Source organism: Pelophylax lessonae, assembly GCF_965119305.1.
Source record: "Pelophylax lessonae genome assembly, chromosome: 2".
Lineage (NCBI taxonomy): Eukaryota > Metazoa > Chordata > Amphibia > Anura > Ranidae > Pelophylax > Pelophylax lessonae.
The window spans coordinates 688,549,655-688,566,589 of NC_138769.1; the positions used below are offsets into that span (position 1 = coordinate 688,549,655).

The window sequence follows — 16,935 nt, forward strand, 5'->3', positions numbered from 1 at the left end:
CAATAGCCATGTCCAATCACAGTTAAAAGCACGCCCCTAGGGACACACTTAACCCCTCCTTCCCCAATAAAGTTAACCCCTTCCCTGTTAGTGTCATTTTGCAGTAACAGTGTATATGTATAGCACTGATTACTGTAGTAATGTCACTGGTAACCCCAAAAGTGTCAAAAATGTCAGTCAAGGGTCCGATCTGTCCGCCACAATGTCGCAGTACCGCAAAAAAATTTGCAGATCGCCGCCATTACGCGTTAAAAAAAAACACCAAAAATGACAGAAATCTTTCCCTTAGTTAGTAAACACAATAAGCAAACCAATAAAAATACGCTTTTTGCAATTTTTTTTCCCAAACATATGTAGCATAAAACAAATTAGCCTAAAATGTTAAAAAATTTTGATAGTTACATTTTTTGGGGGGGGGAATTTCATATAAAAAAATGTGAAAAATATTGTTATCTTTGCAAAATTGACGCTCTTTTTTTGTTTATAGCGCAAAAAGTAAAAATCGCACAGGTGATCAAATACCCCCAAAAGAAAGCTCTGTTTGTGGGAAAAAAAGGACGTCAAATTAGTTTAGGTACAGTGTCGCACAGCCGCGCAATTGTCTGTTAAAGTCACGCAGTGCCAAATCGCAAAATAGGCCCTGGTCAGGAAGGGGGTAAAATTTTCCGGGGCTTAAGTGGTTAATAAATGATTTTTTTTTATATAATTGTTGATTATTTTGCTTGGTTTCGGATTATGCCTACTAATAGTCCCGGCCTTTGTAGGCTTTTTTCCTTCAGGCTACAGAAATAAACAACTACATAGCGACACAGACTCATATATGATATAATATCTTTTAAGGTAACATGCACTTTGAGTAGCAAAAGGTTTGGGAGAGGATAAGTACATTTACAAGTGAAAAGAAAAATCCTGTAATATGACAAATACCAATTCTGAGCCTTTTCAGCTGCACGCCGTGCCTATCCCATACACTATCATTTAAACAGCGGTAAATACATTTATTTATTGTAAAGAAGCAAAGCCTTGTGTGTCTGGTACACTCTGTGCTTATTTATTTTTTTCTCTTTTCGATCAATCAAGTTAAAATGTCAAAATCGCAGCTCACAAGGAAGGAATTTCTGGACATCTTTAGCGGGCATATTTTCGCTATTTCACAGAAAAAGTAAAAGGTTTAATGCGTATCGTGATTGCCGAGGACACAGCAGGGTCTGGCGGTAAATGATGTACAGGACATGTACCTAACTGGACACTGCTGGGAGAAAGAGCGACTTGTCTTGTTATTTCAAAGCCTCTGACGCCACACGAAATGAACAAAAGGACTCCCCATGGCGGAGCAATCACTTACAGGTGGAGGTAAAATAACAGTGTCGAAGGATTGCTGCCTAAAACCTGTGACCTACTTCCCACTGCTGCTGCGGTATGCGTTTTTTTTTTTTCATGCAGGAGTTGCAAAGCCAACACACTTCACCTGAGGGACTGGAAGCCCCAGCATGCCTCTCCAACTGCTGGCTAGGAAAATGGAATGGCGGTTCCTATAAAGGATGCCAAGCTGAGTTTTTTACTAAATGGACTGATAGCTGTCTGCAGACCGGCGGAGCATTAAACAAGTCTGGCATACAAGGCAAGTTCACGGTTCTACTGACTGTAGAAATGTAGACACTGCTTTTACTTGTTATTATGAATCTGATTTAGGCCTTTTGCATATGGGCGCCGAGGCCTTACCAATGTAAAATCTGTTTTTTTTTTCCCCCAAGCTGGAAAGCCCAGGTGAGGTGTACACTGTACAGCTCCCTATAGATATAGATGTGCGGGGCTGTACTTAGGGTATACGATGATGCAATCCTAAATATTAATGTAGTGTAATGGTGTATGCAGAAAAACAGAACATTTTTAAAGTTGAATTCCTGGAAAATGTTCTGTTTTTTGCATACACCATTATGGGTGCTCAACCTGTGGCCCTCCAGCTGTTGCAGAACTACTAGTCCCATGAGGCATTGCAAAGCTGATAGTTATAAGCATGACTCCCAAAGGCAGAGGCATGATGGGAATTGTAGTTTGGCAACAACTGGAGGGCCACAGGTTGAGCACCCATTCTCTACATTCATTGTTACAAATGCACCACCCTATACCCAGAGTACAATTCAGCAACTTTGCAAAAAGTGCAGGCACACTATGAGTTACGTCTATAGTTAGGTGAATGCCACCTCTGGGACTTTCCTATATTACTTATATGTAACAGGTTTATTGCACTCCCGAGGGACACACTCCAGCTGTGAGAGGAGAGAAGTACACACAGCAACTTTGCCTGTCCCTCCCTTCTGCTGCCCATTCACAGAAGCCTTTGTATTTTGTGAGTAAGTCTACATAATGCAAAGGCGGGCATAGCAGTTCCAGAGACTCTGATCTGTATGCTGCTTCCTTCCTAACTGGAATTAGCTATGATACCGTCCGGGCCCCTCCCCTACGCGCTCGACACAGGGTCACCGTGCCTTTTAAGGGGGATATAGTTAGAATTTTCTTCAAGTACATAAAATACTGCAGAAATGCAGTGTCCTCGTAACTTTCCATTAGATGAACTGAAATCGTAAACAATATCATCTCCCATCTGTACTTACATCGTGCTCCTAAACAAGCGGCTCACCGCAAAACACGTAGAGCAATATGATAAGGATGGTGGAAACCATCAGCTCTGTGGGAATGTCCTTGTGGGTTGTTCTCATACTATCCAAGGGGGTATCCAACTTACTGGGATTATGTACAGCCATGTCATGAGATTGATTTAAACAATTAATATATTTTTTTATGTGTGGTATCTAATACAGCTAAGGATTTTATAAAATGTCTAACCTTGTTCTTGTTGATATCTTCAATTGGGATGTGGCACCCTCTGCCCTCTAACTTTTGGTTTTCCACTTTACCACCCAGTGGGAACCCAACCCTAGTCTTACTATTCTTTCTAAAATATACTCGATCTTCTATAATGTACAAAACTTCCTGGCTCCCCTGATGTAATGGAAATTATTACAGGAAGATATGTTTGTAGTCCAAAGCCAAGGAGCAGCCTTGGGTGACAACATAGCTCCTCCATAGATACAGTGGAGGAAACGAGTGTACAGTAAATTTCTCTTTTTGGCTTTAGATACATTTTAAACGTTTCAATTACCATTGTAAAGCTTTCCTTGTTTTCTGTTTCTCTCTTTAATTAATTTGCAGACATTGTAAGGTCTTTTCTGGCCATCGAGAGTTAGGTCTACTGTACTTCTTATTAGTATTTTCAGACATGATAAAAAAAAATAATAATTGAGTAAATCATTTTTTTCAGTTTTCCCCTAGAGCCCAGATGCTTTAATATACAAACACCAACACTAACTGGTAGTATTAACAGATGATCCGAATACTCCTGCACCTGGTCCATTGGCTGCCAGAGCTGCCATGCTAGTCATTGGCCAATATAAAGGTTAAAGTTTGGCATATCGGCTATTGGCACAGCCACAAATTGTTATTATTCACATTCTAGAACAGGGATCCTCAAACTACGGCCCTCCAGCTGTTGCGGAACTACACATCCCATGAGGCATTGTAAAACTCTGACATTCACAGACATGACTAGGCATGATGGGAATTGTAGTTCCTGAACAACTGGAGGGCCATAGTTTGAAGACCCCTGTTCTAGAACATGCCAGTGATCAGAGCTCCAAGGGCACTCCAGAAGTTTAAAAGGCACTATTAACATTCTACAAAGCTGTCCCGCAACCACTTTACAATGTCTCCATTGTCAACAGGAACATTTTAGATAAAGGATTTGATTCTGTACCTGTTTTAGCATTGATTGCGAAGAAGTTCTGTGGGTTCCCGCTGGTAATCTTGTAGGTTAGTTTATCACTGGTATTAGAATCTGGGTCCACAGCCTGCACCTGCAGGACAGACACGTCTTTTGGGGAATTCTCCATAACGCTGGGATAGTAGATGGGCTGGGAAGTCAGAGGCGCATTATCATTAACATCTTCCACTTCGATGTAAACTTCTATGGTACAGAAGAGCGGCACAACACCTCGGTCTGTGGCATAAATCGTCAGCCAGTATGAGTCTATGGTTTCCTTATCCAGGATATCTGCAGTGTATATGATCCCTAGAAAACAGAGACACAACAGTACGCTCAAATTAATATACACGCTTGCCAGGAACCACAAAACAGGAGAACTTCAGTACTATTAGTATATATTAGTAGAAGCTACAATGGTCATATTAACATAACTCTATTACAAATAATCAGTAAACCCCCCTCCAACGCGGGGGTTACTTTCCAGACCCACCCGCGATAACTGAAAATCCGCAAAATAGAAATACCCTATTTAAAAACAGACAGGTACTGTACAGTAGATGGACTTCTGATGGTCTTAAATCCCTGTGTCATTTCTTCCGCCCATTGGTCTGACGAAGGAACCCATCTGTGCATGCCCCAAATCGCGTTACCGCCCCCCTTATGTCACCATGCCACAGCCCCGCACTGATTCACCGCTCCTGATTGGGCTGCCCCATTGGCGTCATTTCCCTGCTGTTGGACAGTCAGAAGACGGGACGAGCTGCGGGACCAGGAAGAGAGCCCCCGATCCGTGAGGACCCATGTCATCTTCAGTGTAAGGCTTCTTTCACACGGTCCGCCTCCGCAGGCGGATCCGTGTTGCTCAGCGGGGATCGATCCGCGATCCCCGCTGAGCCGGGCGGATGACAGCTCCGTCTCCGCTTGCAGAGCGGAGAGGGAGGTGTCTCAGCACCTGCTGCCCTCTATGGGGGATCAGAGGAGAGCGGACCGCTTGTCCGCTCTCATCAGATCCGCTCCGCTCTGATTACTGAACGGATGGAAAAATAGGGTTTCCATCCGTCCAGATTTCAGCACAGGATCGGATGCGGATGGCAGCGGGTGTCAGCGGAGGTGACCTCCGCTGACACCCGCTGCCCCATAGAGCTGCATGGAGGATCCGATCAGATCCGCCTAAAAAACTGACAGGCGGATCTGATCGGACCGCCAGTGTGAAAGAGCCCTAAGTCTGCTTATCGTGTGTGAATAAAGTGTTATCTGCTGCGCGATATACCGGGACGGGGAAAACTGAACCGCGATAGAACGGGGGTTTACTGTACACCTTTCTCTAAAAGAAGCTCACGCCTTTTTTATGGTCTAGGGCAGGGTTTCTCATACAGGGTTCCGTGGAACCCTAGGTAGGGTTCCTCCCGAGGTTGCTAGGGGTTGCTTGAGCAATGAGCAATTTCTGCCTCTCAGATAAGTTTCCAATGACACCATTGTTCCTTTTAGTTATCTGTAAGGCGGTAATTCTTTCCAATGATGACAAGAATAAGAAACATTCTTCCCACTGACTGTCACACTAATGTGTCATAAGTTGTAGATTTTTCATTTTTAGCAGGGGTTCCCCGAGACCAGAAATTTATTTCAAGGGTTCCTCTGTGTTAAAAAGGTTGAGAATGGCTAATCTTAATGACAAGAAAAACTGCGGAAACGTTTTCCTCCTGCATTTGGCTATCCTTCTTCCTTAATATGTCCAAGCAGGTCTAAACCCAGAAAAAAATTGCATTATGCAACAGAATCTGGGGTGGGCACAGATACATTTGGGTTGATTTTCTAAAAATGGAGTACAAAATCTGGTGGAGCTGTGCATGGAAGCCAATCAGAGTCTATTTTCAGCTTGTTCAATTTAGTTTTAACAAGAAAAAAAAAATGGAATCTGATTGGTTTCTATGGAGAACTGCACCTGATTTTGCACTCTCCAGTTTTGGTAAACCAACTCCGATGTTTCAAAGAGTGTCAAATTCTCGGTAAAAGATGTTCTGTTATTAAAAGGAGAGGAGATCAGTACTGACTAATTGCATATAGTAATTTTTCAACCACATCTAATAAAAAGAAAATCCCTCTTCTATAATTAAAGTTTATCTTTACTTGGTAACTCAGAGTTAATGATTTCCAACAACTTTAATATGGTAAAGCAGATTAGCAGCACACCATACTTATAAATAATATGCAATATAGAAACTTGCTCCAGGATGCCTGTACCTAATCTTAATTTAACTCAAACCCTTCTTACGCAACCCCCCATTCTGCCTATAGCAGGATTTGCAGTTTTACATTTCAGACACAGCATCACCTATCAGTAAAGTATGGTATTACAATTTACCTAGTTTTTAAAAAAAAACTTGGTGTCTATAGACTAAAATTTACTTTTTTTTCCCACAGTCCAAAGACATGCTGATAGGTTAACTGGATGCTTGGATGCTATCCATATTGGCCCCTAGTATGTGCGTGCGTGTGTGTGTGTGTGTGTGTGTATGTATGAATGTATACTTTTGAGATGTGAACCTTAGCTTGTAAGGTTCCTAAGGGCAGAGACTGATATGAATCTACGCTGCGTAAATTGCACTATATAAATACCTGTAATAAATAAATACAGAAAATTTTATTAACATTTAATTATAAAATGGTTTATGTAGCAATGGCATGCATTCCATGTATTCCATTTCAGACCCCCTTTGCATACTGTCGACATCATCAACTTTAACACCCATATTAAGTACCACTATGACTTCAAATGATGTAAATAGCCTGTCTTTATTGTACATCTCTATAGCTAGGAGCAGAGAAAATATGAGAAAAAAATCATAAGGATTTTAGATTTATTTACATAAAAATGGCAAATCACATACTTTATACACAATCTACAAATGTGAGATTTTTGCCACTGTTTTCAATCAAAATATGGAATCAGCTACAGTTATTGACATTGTTACCTTGATTTTATTGTTTAGTGCTCTAATTTCCTCCATCCATATTGACAACAGTGATAGTTAAAGCTGCACTCAAGGCACAAAAACTTTAATTTAACCACTTTACCACCAGAAGATTTTACCCCCTTCATGACCAGGGCATTTTTTACTATTCAGCACTGTGCTACTTTAACTGGCAATCGCTTGGTCATGCGACACTGTACCTAAACAACATTTTTTTATTTGTTTCACACAAATAAAGCTTTCTTTTGGTGGTATTTAATCACCACTGATTTTTTTATTTATTTTTTTACTATATAAGTGAAAAACTACCAATAATTTTGAAAAAGAAAAACAATTTTTTCTTAGTTTCTATTATAACATTTTGCAAAAAAATAATCTTGCTTCATAAATTTAGACTATAATGTAGCCTGCCACATTTCTTTGGTAAAAATAACCAAAATCAGTGTATATCATTTAGTCTGTGTGAACGGTATAGAGTCTACAAACTATGCTATATATTTGTAAATTGGTCAATGCTGATCTCTTTTCTTGAGGCCCTAAAATGCCAGGACAGTACAACCCCCCCCCCCTCCAAAATGACTGCTTTTTTGGAAAGTTGACAGTTAAAGGTATTTAGTGTCATCAAATGACTAACATGGCGGTGATTAGGAATACTGACTGTTAACAGTATATGCAAAAAATTTAAAAAAATACATTTTTATTCAATTTTGTAAACATTTTTTTTTTTTTAGGTTTTATTTTTTACATACTCTCATCAGAGTAGATCAATGTCACCATAAAAGCCCACTTATATGTTTTTTTCTTTTTTTAAGATTTTATTTTTTACATATTCTTATCAGAGTAGTTCAGTGTCACCATATACTATATGATCACTGTTATAAGCAATAGTTTGAGCTGTAATGGTAGGCTTTCATTCATGACAGCTTGCTTACTATTGTGATCCCAAGATTGGCTACAGGTAATTACATGGTACAGAGTGCTGTGATTGTCCCAGGTACCATGTGATAGCTGTGGGCCAATCACAGCATCACAATAGTAGGCAAAACAGTCATGAATGGAAGAAATTTATGACTGTTTTGTTTGCATTGTAACCATGTGATCGCTATGCACAAATAGAAGACATCCACCAGACACAGCAGTAATGGAACCATGCTGCTGCATGCCCCAGGCGGCGCCCCAGTGCTCATGTGCACCGCAATGTACCAGTACGTTGCAGTGCCTGCAGCTGCTGCCCACTCACAGTAAAAGAGCTGTGAGCCTGTCGACACGTGGTTAAATGCATTCCTCAATATCTAAAAAGGATTTAAATCCACAGTATATCAACTGCCCCAAAGAACAATGCTGTGGGAGTGGCCCAGCAGGCCCACCAACTTCAGAGTGCCTGCAGACTGGAAGGAAGCTCCTGCATATATATATATATATATATATATATATATATATATATATATATATATATATATATATATATATATATATATATATATATATACATACAGTATAAATACAATATATATTTAGCCTGACATTAAGCTTTAATAATCTAACAGCAATTTGCCTTTACTTAAACAGGGATTCAGTCCTGTACATCCATCATTTTATTCCCATAACTCCACGGTGAATGGATATTCTGGTTAAGACAGATTCAAAGACAAAGACAAAACCGGTCTTGTGCATATCAAGGCTAAATTCACACACCAAAATAAGGATCCTTATTTTAAAAAAAAAACGACTGACTGACTGTTTCAGCTCCAATCAGGATCCAATGGGATTTAAAAATGACAGTTACATGAAAATAAAGATCCTTGTGTAAAGCTTCGTGAATTGTGCCGATGGTCTACAGCTATGGCCTTTCCAGTAATTGTGGCAGTTCCAGCCTTTTCAGCAATGTCTGCAGCTGGATAGCAAGCAGTACATGAGCACAAAGGAAACAACCAGCCATATTCTCCTTCCAAATTGTATTCTGCTCAAGCCCTGGGAACATTTTTTAGATCTCTTGATGGTGCTGGAAGAGCTAGTATAATGAGACACTTCAGCTTGCCGCTGCTACAAAACCGATGTGCTGGCGTGCACGAGCAGGAAAAAACAAGTGGAAAAGACCGACAAACTCGACCTGCGCACACTTGTTCCTCCAATGGGAATTTAAGTCTTACAGATGCCTGTGTAATCCAAATCCTCCACTCCAGATACATAGGAGTAAGCCCAAAAACAGTAGACACAGACAAAGAGCCAAAGAAACGTGTCCCAGTAATATTACAACGTCTGTGGGAAAGGAAAGGGGATTACGTGCTAGGCTCTGGTGGCGTAACCTAAGCTTACTATATTAATGCTTCAGCTGTCGCAAGCTATACCTGACCAATAACTCGGAGGTGTCTGTGACAGATACTCCAAGCTTAATCACTTCAACACTTGTGCAAACACAAGGGATGTGCTGTTTTACTGCGGCAACATAAACCAGTGATGTATGACGGAATGTCATGGATGTATACGGAACGCCACGTTACTAGAGCTGCTGAGCTTTGTTGTAGAAGTAATTACTTATTTCTTCTCTGTGGGGAGACTTACAAAAGATGTTCTCTCTCAGAAGAGCGCTGGTATTTGAGATACATGCTGTCATACAAGTAGTGTTGACTGTATTCTTGCTTGAAAAGAAAGGACGCGGTAAGGGTTTGTAGATCACTGCTCACAGCTTAGGGGGTGAATGTACAATTAACATATGCTGTGGGCCGGAAACAGTGAATGTGTTTTTTACTGGAGAATTGTAAATACATTCGAGTATTCACAGTGCTTTTTCTAGAACACCGTAAACTACTTCTTTTTTTTCTGAAACTCTGCGGTGTGGTGAAACACACACAAAACGTAACACCTGATGCATAAAAAGCGAGCACACAAAAGAGAAGCAACACAAAAAATGCATAGGGTGTACACATGGAACAGAAAGGGCCCTAGCCCTAAACCCACAGGGTGCATGGCTTCTGACAAAGACTGGGGTACTCATGGTCCATCCAGCGGAAACCAAGATGATCTCTTTCTTTGGGAGGCCTGCCGAAGCAAGGCCTACCCAAGCACTAGTTGGGGCTACCCTGAAGGGAGATACCATAGGAGGGGGAGAACCTGACTAAAAGGCCACATGCCCTGCCCCCCAAGATTTTCAGGGTAAGTCCAAGGACTTGCACCTGCTAGTCGGGGGGGGGGGGGATAGGAAAATACAAACAACAAATAAAAAAGGGAAGGCGGAAGTGAACAAGTGCTTTAAAAGTGTCAACGTGTTAGACATTGTCAAGCATTTCACCCTGAATAAAAAAATTCTTCTAGTCCTAGCTAAAAGGCCCGACCCTGAAGACAGGTGAAAAAAGAGCATGCATTAGTGCAGTGACCTTGGTGCCGAAAAACTCATAGTGAGCTTCCCCATCAATAGAATTTACAGCACCCCTGAACTGCCACTCCAGAGGCACATACACCACAGGCATCTCTCAGCCCAGCACCATCCTTACCAGGAAAACATTAAATCTTAGGAAGCTTAAGGAGAGTCTTGCCTTTAACCTGGGACAAGCCTGGTGAACCAGGCCAGAATCAACCCAGGAGGAAAAAGGCCCTAAAGAAAACTCCCAGTGTACTCACTTTATTACATCAGGCCAGATACTAGACAGCCTCCCCCTCTCTTTAGAAGGCACTCTTTTCTCTCTCCCAAAAACTGATAACAGAACTAAGAACCAAGAACAGATACCATACTACACTTGATCTTAACCAGAAAACATCTGGTGCCCAACCTGTGGCCCAGGGGCCTGGATGTGGACGTTTGGGACCTATTGTGCAGACCTTTAAGGTCTCAGTTTTTTATCTAAGTTGAGTAAAGAAAAAATATTAATTAGACTAGAAGTTAAATAGCTTAGTTTATTTCTTTAACATACTTTTTTGTTGCACCGTCCTCGGTCTCCAACAACTCTGACATTTTCTAGTAGCTTGTCTTCAGTCTTTGACAATCCCCTGTTGCATGTCTGCATCTTTTCTTTAGCATTAAGTTCACTGAATATTATGTGTGGCCCTTTCTTTATGCCAAGGATTGCACTTGATGCCCCCTGTATCAAGAATGTTAACCACCATAATCCATAATCCATCAGCTTAAATAGGCACTGACTCAGAGCTAAGGATGATGGACAGCATCTGTGCCAGGCTTTTATATAGTGAAAAATAGCCACCCAATCCTACCAGATGATCACCTGCTTCTGCACAGGAGAGGCATAACAGATGGCATTTCCTTAGCAATTAACGGCAGTGCATGTTTTACTTTTTATACTTATTCATCTCCTGATCTTCATCTCCAGCAGTTGGAGACCTGATGTAATGGCAGTGCCACTCTCTGCTTCATTATACTGTGAATGGAGAGAAACATGGTGACACTTGTCAAGAGGGTTGGCCCATGACACCCCACATTAACATTATGTCCTCAGTCTTCTGGATTAAGTAAGCAGAAGACTAAAGACACCCTTTGGCAAAATACTTTACTGCAGGGCAAAGCATCGGAAAAGAGGTGAGCATTATAGTCTGATTTCCATTTTTTTTTCTTTTAACCTACGGTGCCATTTTTTAAAAATAAATACTTAGCATGGAATGGGGTTTTTCTATGACATGCATTACCATGAATGCAGTAAGATCTAAAGGGGGGACATAAGCCTTCTAAATGCACAAGGTACAAATCTGAGTCAACTTACCAGATGTCTTGAAAGCATCAGACTTGGCAGTCTATTTACTTCCTTAAGTATTTGTGACTGTTTACGGAATTATCTGCACTGTCTTCTCAAAATGCTAGAATATATGAGCTGATTTCACTTTGACTAGCCAGGTGGTGAATTCATCTTTATGAATTAGGAAGAAATATGCAGCTGAATAGGAATCTTTGTGCTGTGTGATTACATTTTAGTAAATATTTACCCCTATTAGGAGATGGAACATACCCCTCTCTGGTGTTTTGGCTACACAAGGAGAAGGAATAAATGAATGAAGGAATGTGTGATATCGTGGCTGTTTATGCGTAGTATACTACTAGAAAAGGACCACCCCTGAGTTTTATCTCTATAAGAAAAGCAGCTATGCAGGTGTTTATCTGCAAACAGAGCTAAGCATGTCAACCCACAACATGCCACAACCCATGTAACTACTATTACATAGGGGTAGTTTATCTGATGGAGGTTGTACAACTTTGGTAAGGAGGCCATACAAGATCTGGAAAACAGGACATCCCCGTGCGGAGGCCTGACTGAGTATGGCTTGGGAGATAAAGGCCTGATGAAGGTGGTTTCTTTTAGTTCAAGGGGTCTATGCCTTGACTTTTTTTTAGAGTGCATATTTGACCACCAGGGCCACACTTGATTTAAGTGAGTTAACATACAGTACGGAATTGATTCCCTATTTGTTTTAAATTATGGAATTTATTTGGGACATAATAAGACTGGAATATACTGGAAATTATCTGTCTTCCTATTCTGCCTGCTTGTTCAAGGACAAGTGACTCAAAAAGTATTGAAGGCAGAGATTACAAATTAGAAGAGGGAGATCAGCAATGACTTGACCTTAAAGGGGATCTTGTTTGAATGTTAACCAGTCTTCATGAGCTTCAATGCATTGAACAATACTGTCAGCCTGACATGCTTTGGGTGCCGAGAGTTGGAGGATTAATATATTTCGAAAGCAAAAAAAGAAATTTTTGCACTTTGCATAAAATAGTGAAGAGTTAGTATCACTGACATATTTTTTTGCCATCTGTGCCTCATTAGAGAGATTTCCCTTGACCTCCCCTACTGCAGACTCAACATATCTTTTCAATGTGAGGGAAATCTCTTCTTAGACAGCTGGTGGCAACTCATAATTTTGGATTTACCCTTACTTTCATTCCTGGTGAGATTTGTGATATTGGGACAATTAGAGAGAATGAATGTCCCTAATAGGGACATAGACAGCATTAAAATCTTGACAGTGGTTCTCACTCTATATAAATCTATAACCCCACCATTCTACAGTATAACTCACTCTGTATAAATCTATAACCCCACCATTCTACAGTATAAAAAAAAAATTGATTTGATTTGTCTTTAGTTATTCCTGCTGAATAGTCCAACATTTGAACCATGGGTGGCCCTGCAAGTGCCACATGACTTGCCAAAAGTCGATTGAAAATTGGCTACGTCAGGTGGAAAATTATTGGCCTGAATAGTGACTACATCCTATCAGATGCATGTTCAGCAGCATCACTGTATTTATGCAGCCCCGGGTGCAGCAATTGCCTGAATACAACAGCTGGCAGTGTGTATTCCTCCATCGACGCAATTTGTATGAATGGGGAACCATCTGACTTTCTTTGGTTCAGCATGTGTATGCCTCCTTTACACAACTATATGCCTACATTAGACAATGTGGAGGAGATTTACTAAATCTGGTGCACACAGAATCTGATGCAGGTGTGCATAGTAACCAATCAGGTTCTAGGTTTTATTGTCAAAAGTCTAATTGAACAAGCTGAAGTTAGAAGCTGATTGGTTACTATGCAAGCTGCACCAGATTCTGTGTGCCCCAGTTTTAGTAAATCTCTCCCTGTATGTCTACCTTGGGCCTTAAGGTGTGTATGCCAACCTTAGACACTGAGAATAACTATGTTATCATCCTAAGGTGTAACGGGTTTCTAAAAAAAAGTATCTGATTGCGGTAACCATTCTTTTTTGGCAAACCAAAGTATTCACATATACAGTATGTATTTTAGTGAGAAATGTCAACATCTCGTATGAAAACATCTTGTTTCTTCTGTCGCCAACACTTTAGGCTCCATTCACACCTGGGTGTTTTTGTGCGTTTTTCAGCTCCAAAAACACTCACAAAAAATGTTCCAAAACACCCAACAAGTAAACCCCATTCATTTAAATGGCCCCTGTTCACATCTGAGTGTTTTAATGCCTGAAGCAAAACGCCTGTAGCTGAAAAAAGTACATGAGCTTCTTTTTGGGCTGATTACCAGCGTTTTTGATAGATGTCAATGCCTGCCTCCAAAAACGCCTGAAAAAACGCCTGGAAATCGCGGTAAAATCACGGTAAAAGATGCGTGAAAACGCTACGCTTAAGTGTGAATGCAGCCTTATAAACTAGTAGTTGGAGAGTAGTTGGATGATTCTATAGACTGCTTTATGACTGTTGTGCAGAAATACTGTGGCATAGACATACATAGTTACATAGTTACATAGTTAGTGAGGTTGAAAAAAGACATCAGTCCATCCAGTTCAACCCATGATGTGTGTGTGTGTGTGTGTTTGCTATTAACCGTACATTGTATACCCCTGTATGTTGTGGTCTTTAAGGTGTCCATCTAATAGTTTTTTGAAACTATCAATGCTCCCCGCTGATACGACTGCTTGTGGAAGAGAATTCCACATCCTTACCGCTCTTACAGTGAAGAACCCCTTACGCACTTTAAGGTTAAACCGCGTTTCCTCAAGTTTTAGTGAGTGGCCACGTGTCTTATTGTATCTCCTCTCTCTGAATAGTTTGTTCCTTATGCTCGGGTCGCCAGTACAGTATTTGTACATTGATATCATATCCCCCCTCAATCTTCTCTTTTCCAGAGAGAATAGGTTCAGTGCTTGTAGTCTTTCCTCATAGCTGCTGTCCTCCATTCCCCTAATTATTTTTGTTGCCCTTCTCTGGACTTTCTCCAGTTCCAGCACATCCTTCCTGAGGACCGGTGCCCAGAACTGGACAGCATACTCCAGATGTGGCCGGACCAGAGTCTTGTAGAGTGGGAGAATAATCTCTTTATTTCTGGAGTGAATCCCCTTTTTTATACAACCCAGTATTCTGTTGGCTTTGCTTGCGGCGGCTTGGCATTGCATGCCACTGCCAAGCCTGTTGTCTACCAGTACCCCCAAGTCCTTTTCCATCCTAGACTCACCCAGAGGTTCCCCCCCCTAGTGAGTAGCTTGCTTTCTGGTTTCTGGCCCCCAAGTGCATTACTTTACATTTTTCAACATTAAATCTCATCTGCCATGTAGTTGCCCACCCCATTATTTTGTTCAGGTCCTCTTGCAAGGTTTCCACATCCTGTATAGAAGATATTGGCAAGCCTAATTTAGTATCATCTGCAAATACTGAGATTGTACTAGATATCCCCTCCTCTAGATAATTTATGAATAAATTAAACAGGATTGGTCCCAGGACAGAACCCTGGGGGACCCCACTTTCCACACCCGCCCAATCCGAGTATTCCCCATTAATCATCACCCTCTGGACTCTACCCTGGAGCCAGTTCTCTATCCAGGTACTCACCTTATGGTCCATACCTACCTTCCTTAGTTTGTACAGTAAGCGTTTGTGGGGAACGGTGTCAAAGGCCTTTGCAAAGTCCAGATACACCACATCCACAGGCTTACCTTTATCTAGGTGGCAGCTCACTTCATCGTAGAAGGTTAATAGATTGGTTTGGCACGAACGATTTTTCATGAATCCATGCTGATTACTACTTATATACATAGTTATTTTGGATGAGCATGCATATTTTTATGCACTGAGCATATGCCTCTACCCATATCATGGGGGGAACAGTAGCGGTTGTTTGGGAAACTCCTTTTTCGAGTATTAGTTGGCCAAGGTTGTATTTAAAGAGGTCAAGGGTTGCCTACAAACCTATGACTATTTTCTGGCCAGATCTGGTGACTATCAATTTACATACAGTATTTTTGCAGCCTAAATAAAATTTGGGTTATGAAAAATATTCAAAACGCATCAAAACAATAATAAAGCAGCACTATTTTTTGACAGCTACTTTGTAGAAAATCTTGTGATAACTGATCACAGTGAAGGCTTCTGGGGGTGTGAAAGACGTAATTAGTATCTTTAAGCTCCGGAGATGAACAGATACACAGTTAAACAGTTCTGTGTGCTGCTCTTGACCTTGGATTTTCCTTGTGACATTTTATAAATGTTCCAATTTTGATAACTGCCCAATAAAGGTGAAATGTCGGCCTATCTTTCAGCACAAAGAGACACAGTAAAGAATTCTTGAACAAATCTTTCTAACTGTGAAAATGATCCAATTTCTTGATGGCCTCCTTTGAAAATTGCTTGACAATTGACGCTCTTCTAACCTCTGAGAGCAAATTGTCTGAAATTTTAACATCTTTCATCATTTCCACTTATCACAAGAAAGGAAAACTCAAAACTTGTCATTTTTAAATTTGGGTCATGACAGCTGAACACACAGGAACCTCATCACTGATTGAATTACAGTGTGAGGATTCTTTGCTAATTAATAGCTGATGCTAGGTGATAATTGGGAGCTATTTTTATTTGTGTAAACTGAAGTGTTGTAAAAACCCTGAAGGGGCACAGCCAACAATCTGAAGCAGGAACTGACATTTTCTTCACTGAGGTGGGAATGCTATAGACACAGGAGCCAGAACAGTTTTCAGGATTTTTGAGCTGGATAGGACCTGATGCAACTAACCTCTTGAGTTGTAGGGGGCAATCAATGGTCTACATAAAAAATGGTTGAAGGTAGCCTGCAACACTAATAGCCTCCTTTATCAAAGCTTCTGAAGAGTGAACTCTCTCAGTCTTTGTGGTTGCAGCAAATCTAGTTCTCACATATGCAATAGTTGGATCTTCCAACTCAGATGATCAAAAATGTTGTCTCAAGCTTTCACATAGACATAAATGAAGAGTCCTTCAACACACTGGGGTGGATTTATTAGAAAAGTAGGCAGGGCTGTGCCGCCCATGAGACTGATTGAGAAGGCTGCCTCAGGTGGAACTCATGGAGACACGTTGGGGGTGGCACTGAGAATTCTAACTGAAAAAGCTCTGATTTTAAAACAGTAAGTTACCTTTGAAACTTGCCCCCACTGACCTTTGAAGCTTCTGGCACTGTGGAACAATTCATTCTTAAAGAAGTACAAAAGCCATTCTCTACTGAATCACTGCTTGGAGGAGGAAGAAGGGGAGCTGAACTACTAAATCACTGTTTTTCTGGGGAGAGAAAGAAGTGCTAAACTGTTGGGACTCTGCATGGAATGGCAGGGAATGGGAAGCTCTATGCTGCTGAGTCACTGCTGAAACTTGGGAGTAGAGGGGGCTAGGCTAGAGAGTTACTATTGATAGGGGAGG

General features: G+C 41.0%; 1 protein-coding gene across 4 annotated transcripts in view; it reads right to left on the reverse strand.

Annotated features, from left to right (window-relative positions):
- Window positions 1-16,935, reverse strand: part of FAT3 (FAT atypical cadherin 3) — a 1,063,130-nt gene that overhangs the window by 442,363 nt on the left and 603,832 nt on the right. For all 4 annotated transcript variants that reach the window (XM_082246652.1, XM_082246650.1, XM_082246651.1 and 1 more), the window contains exon 5: window positions 3,815-4,129. In XM_082246652.1, coding sequence (XP_082102778.1) covers window positions 3,815-4,129 — 315 coding nt within the window. The remainder of the gene's footprint in view (window positions 1-3,814; window positions 4,130-16,935) is intronic.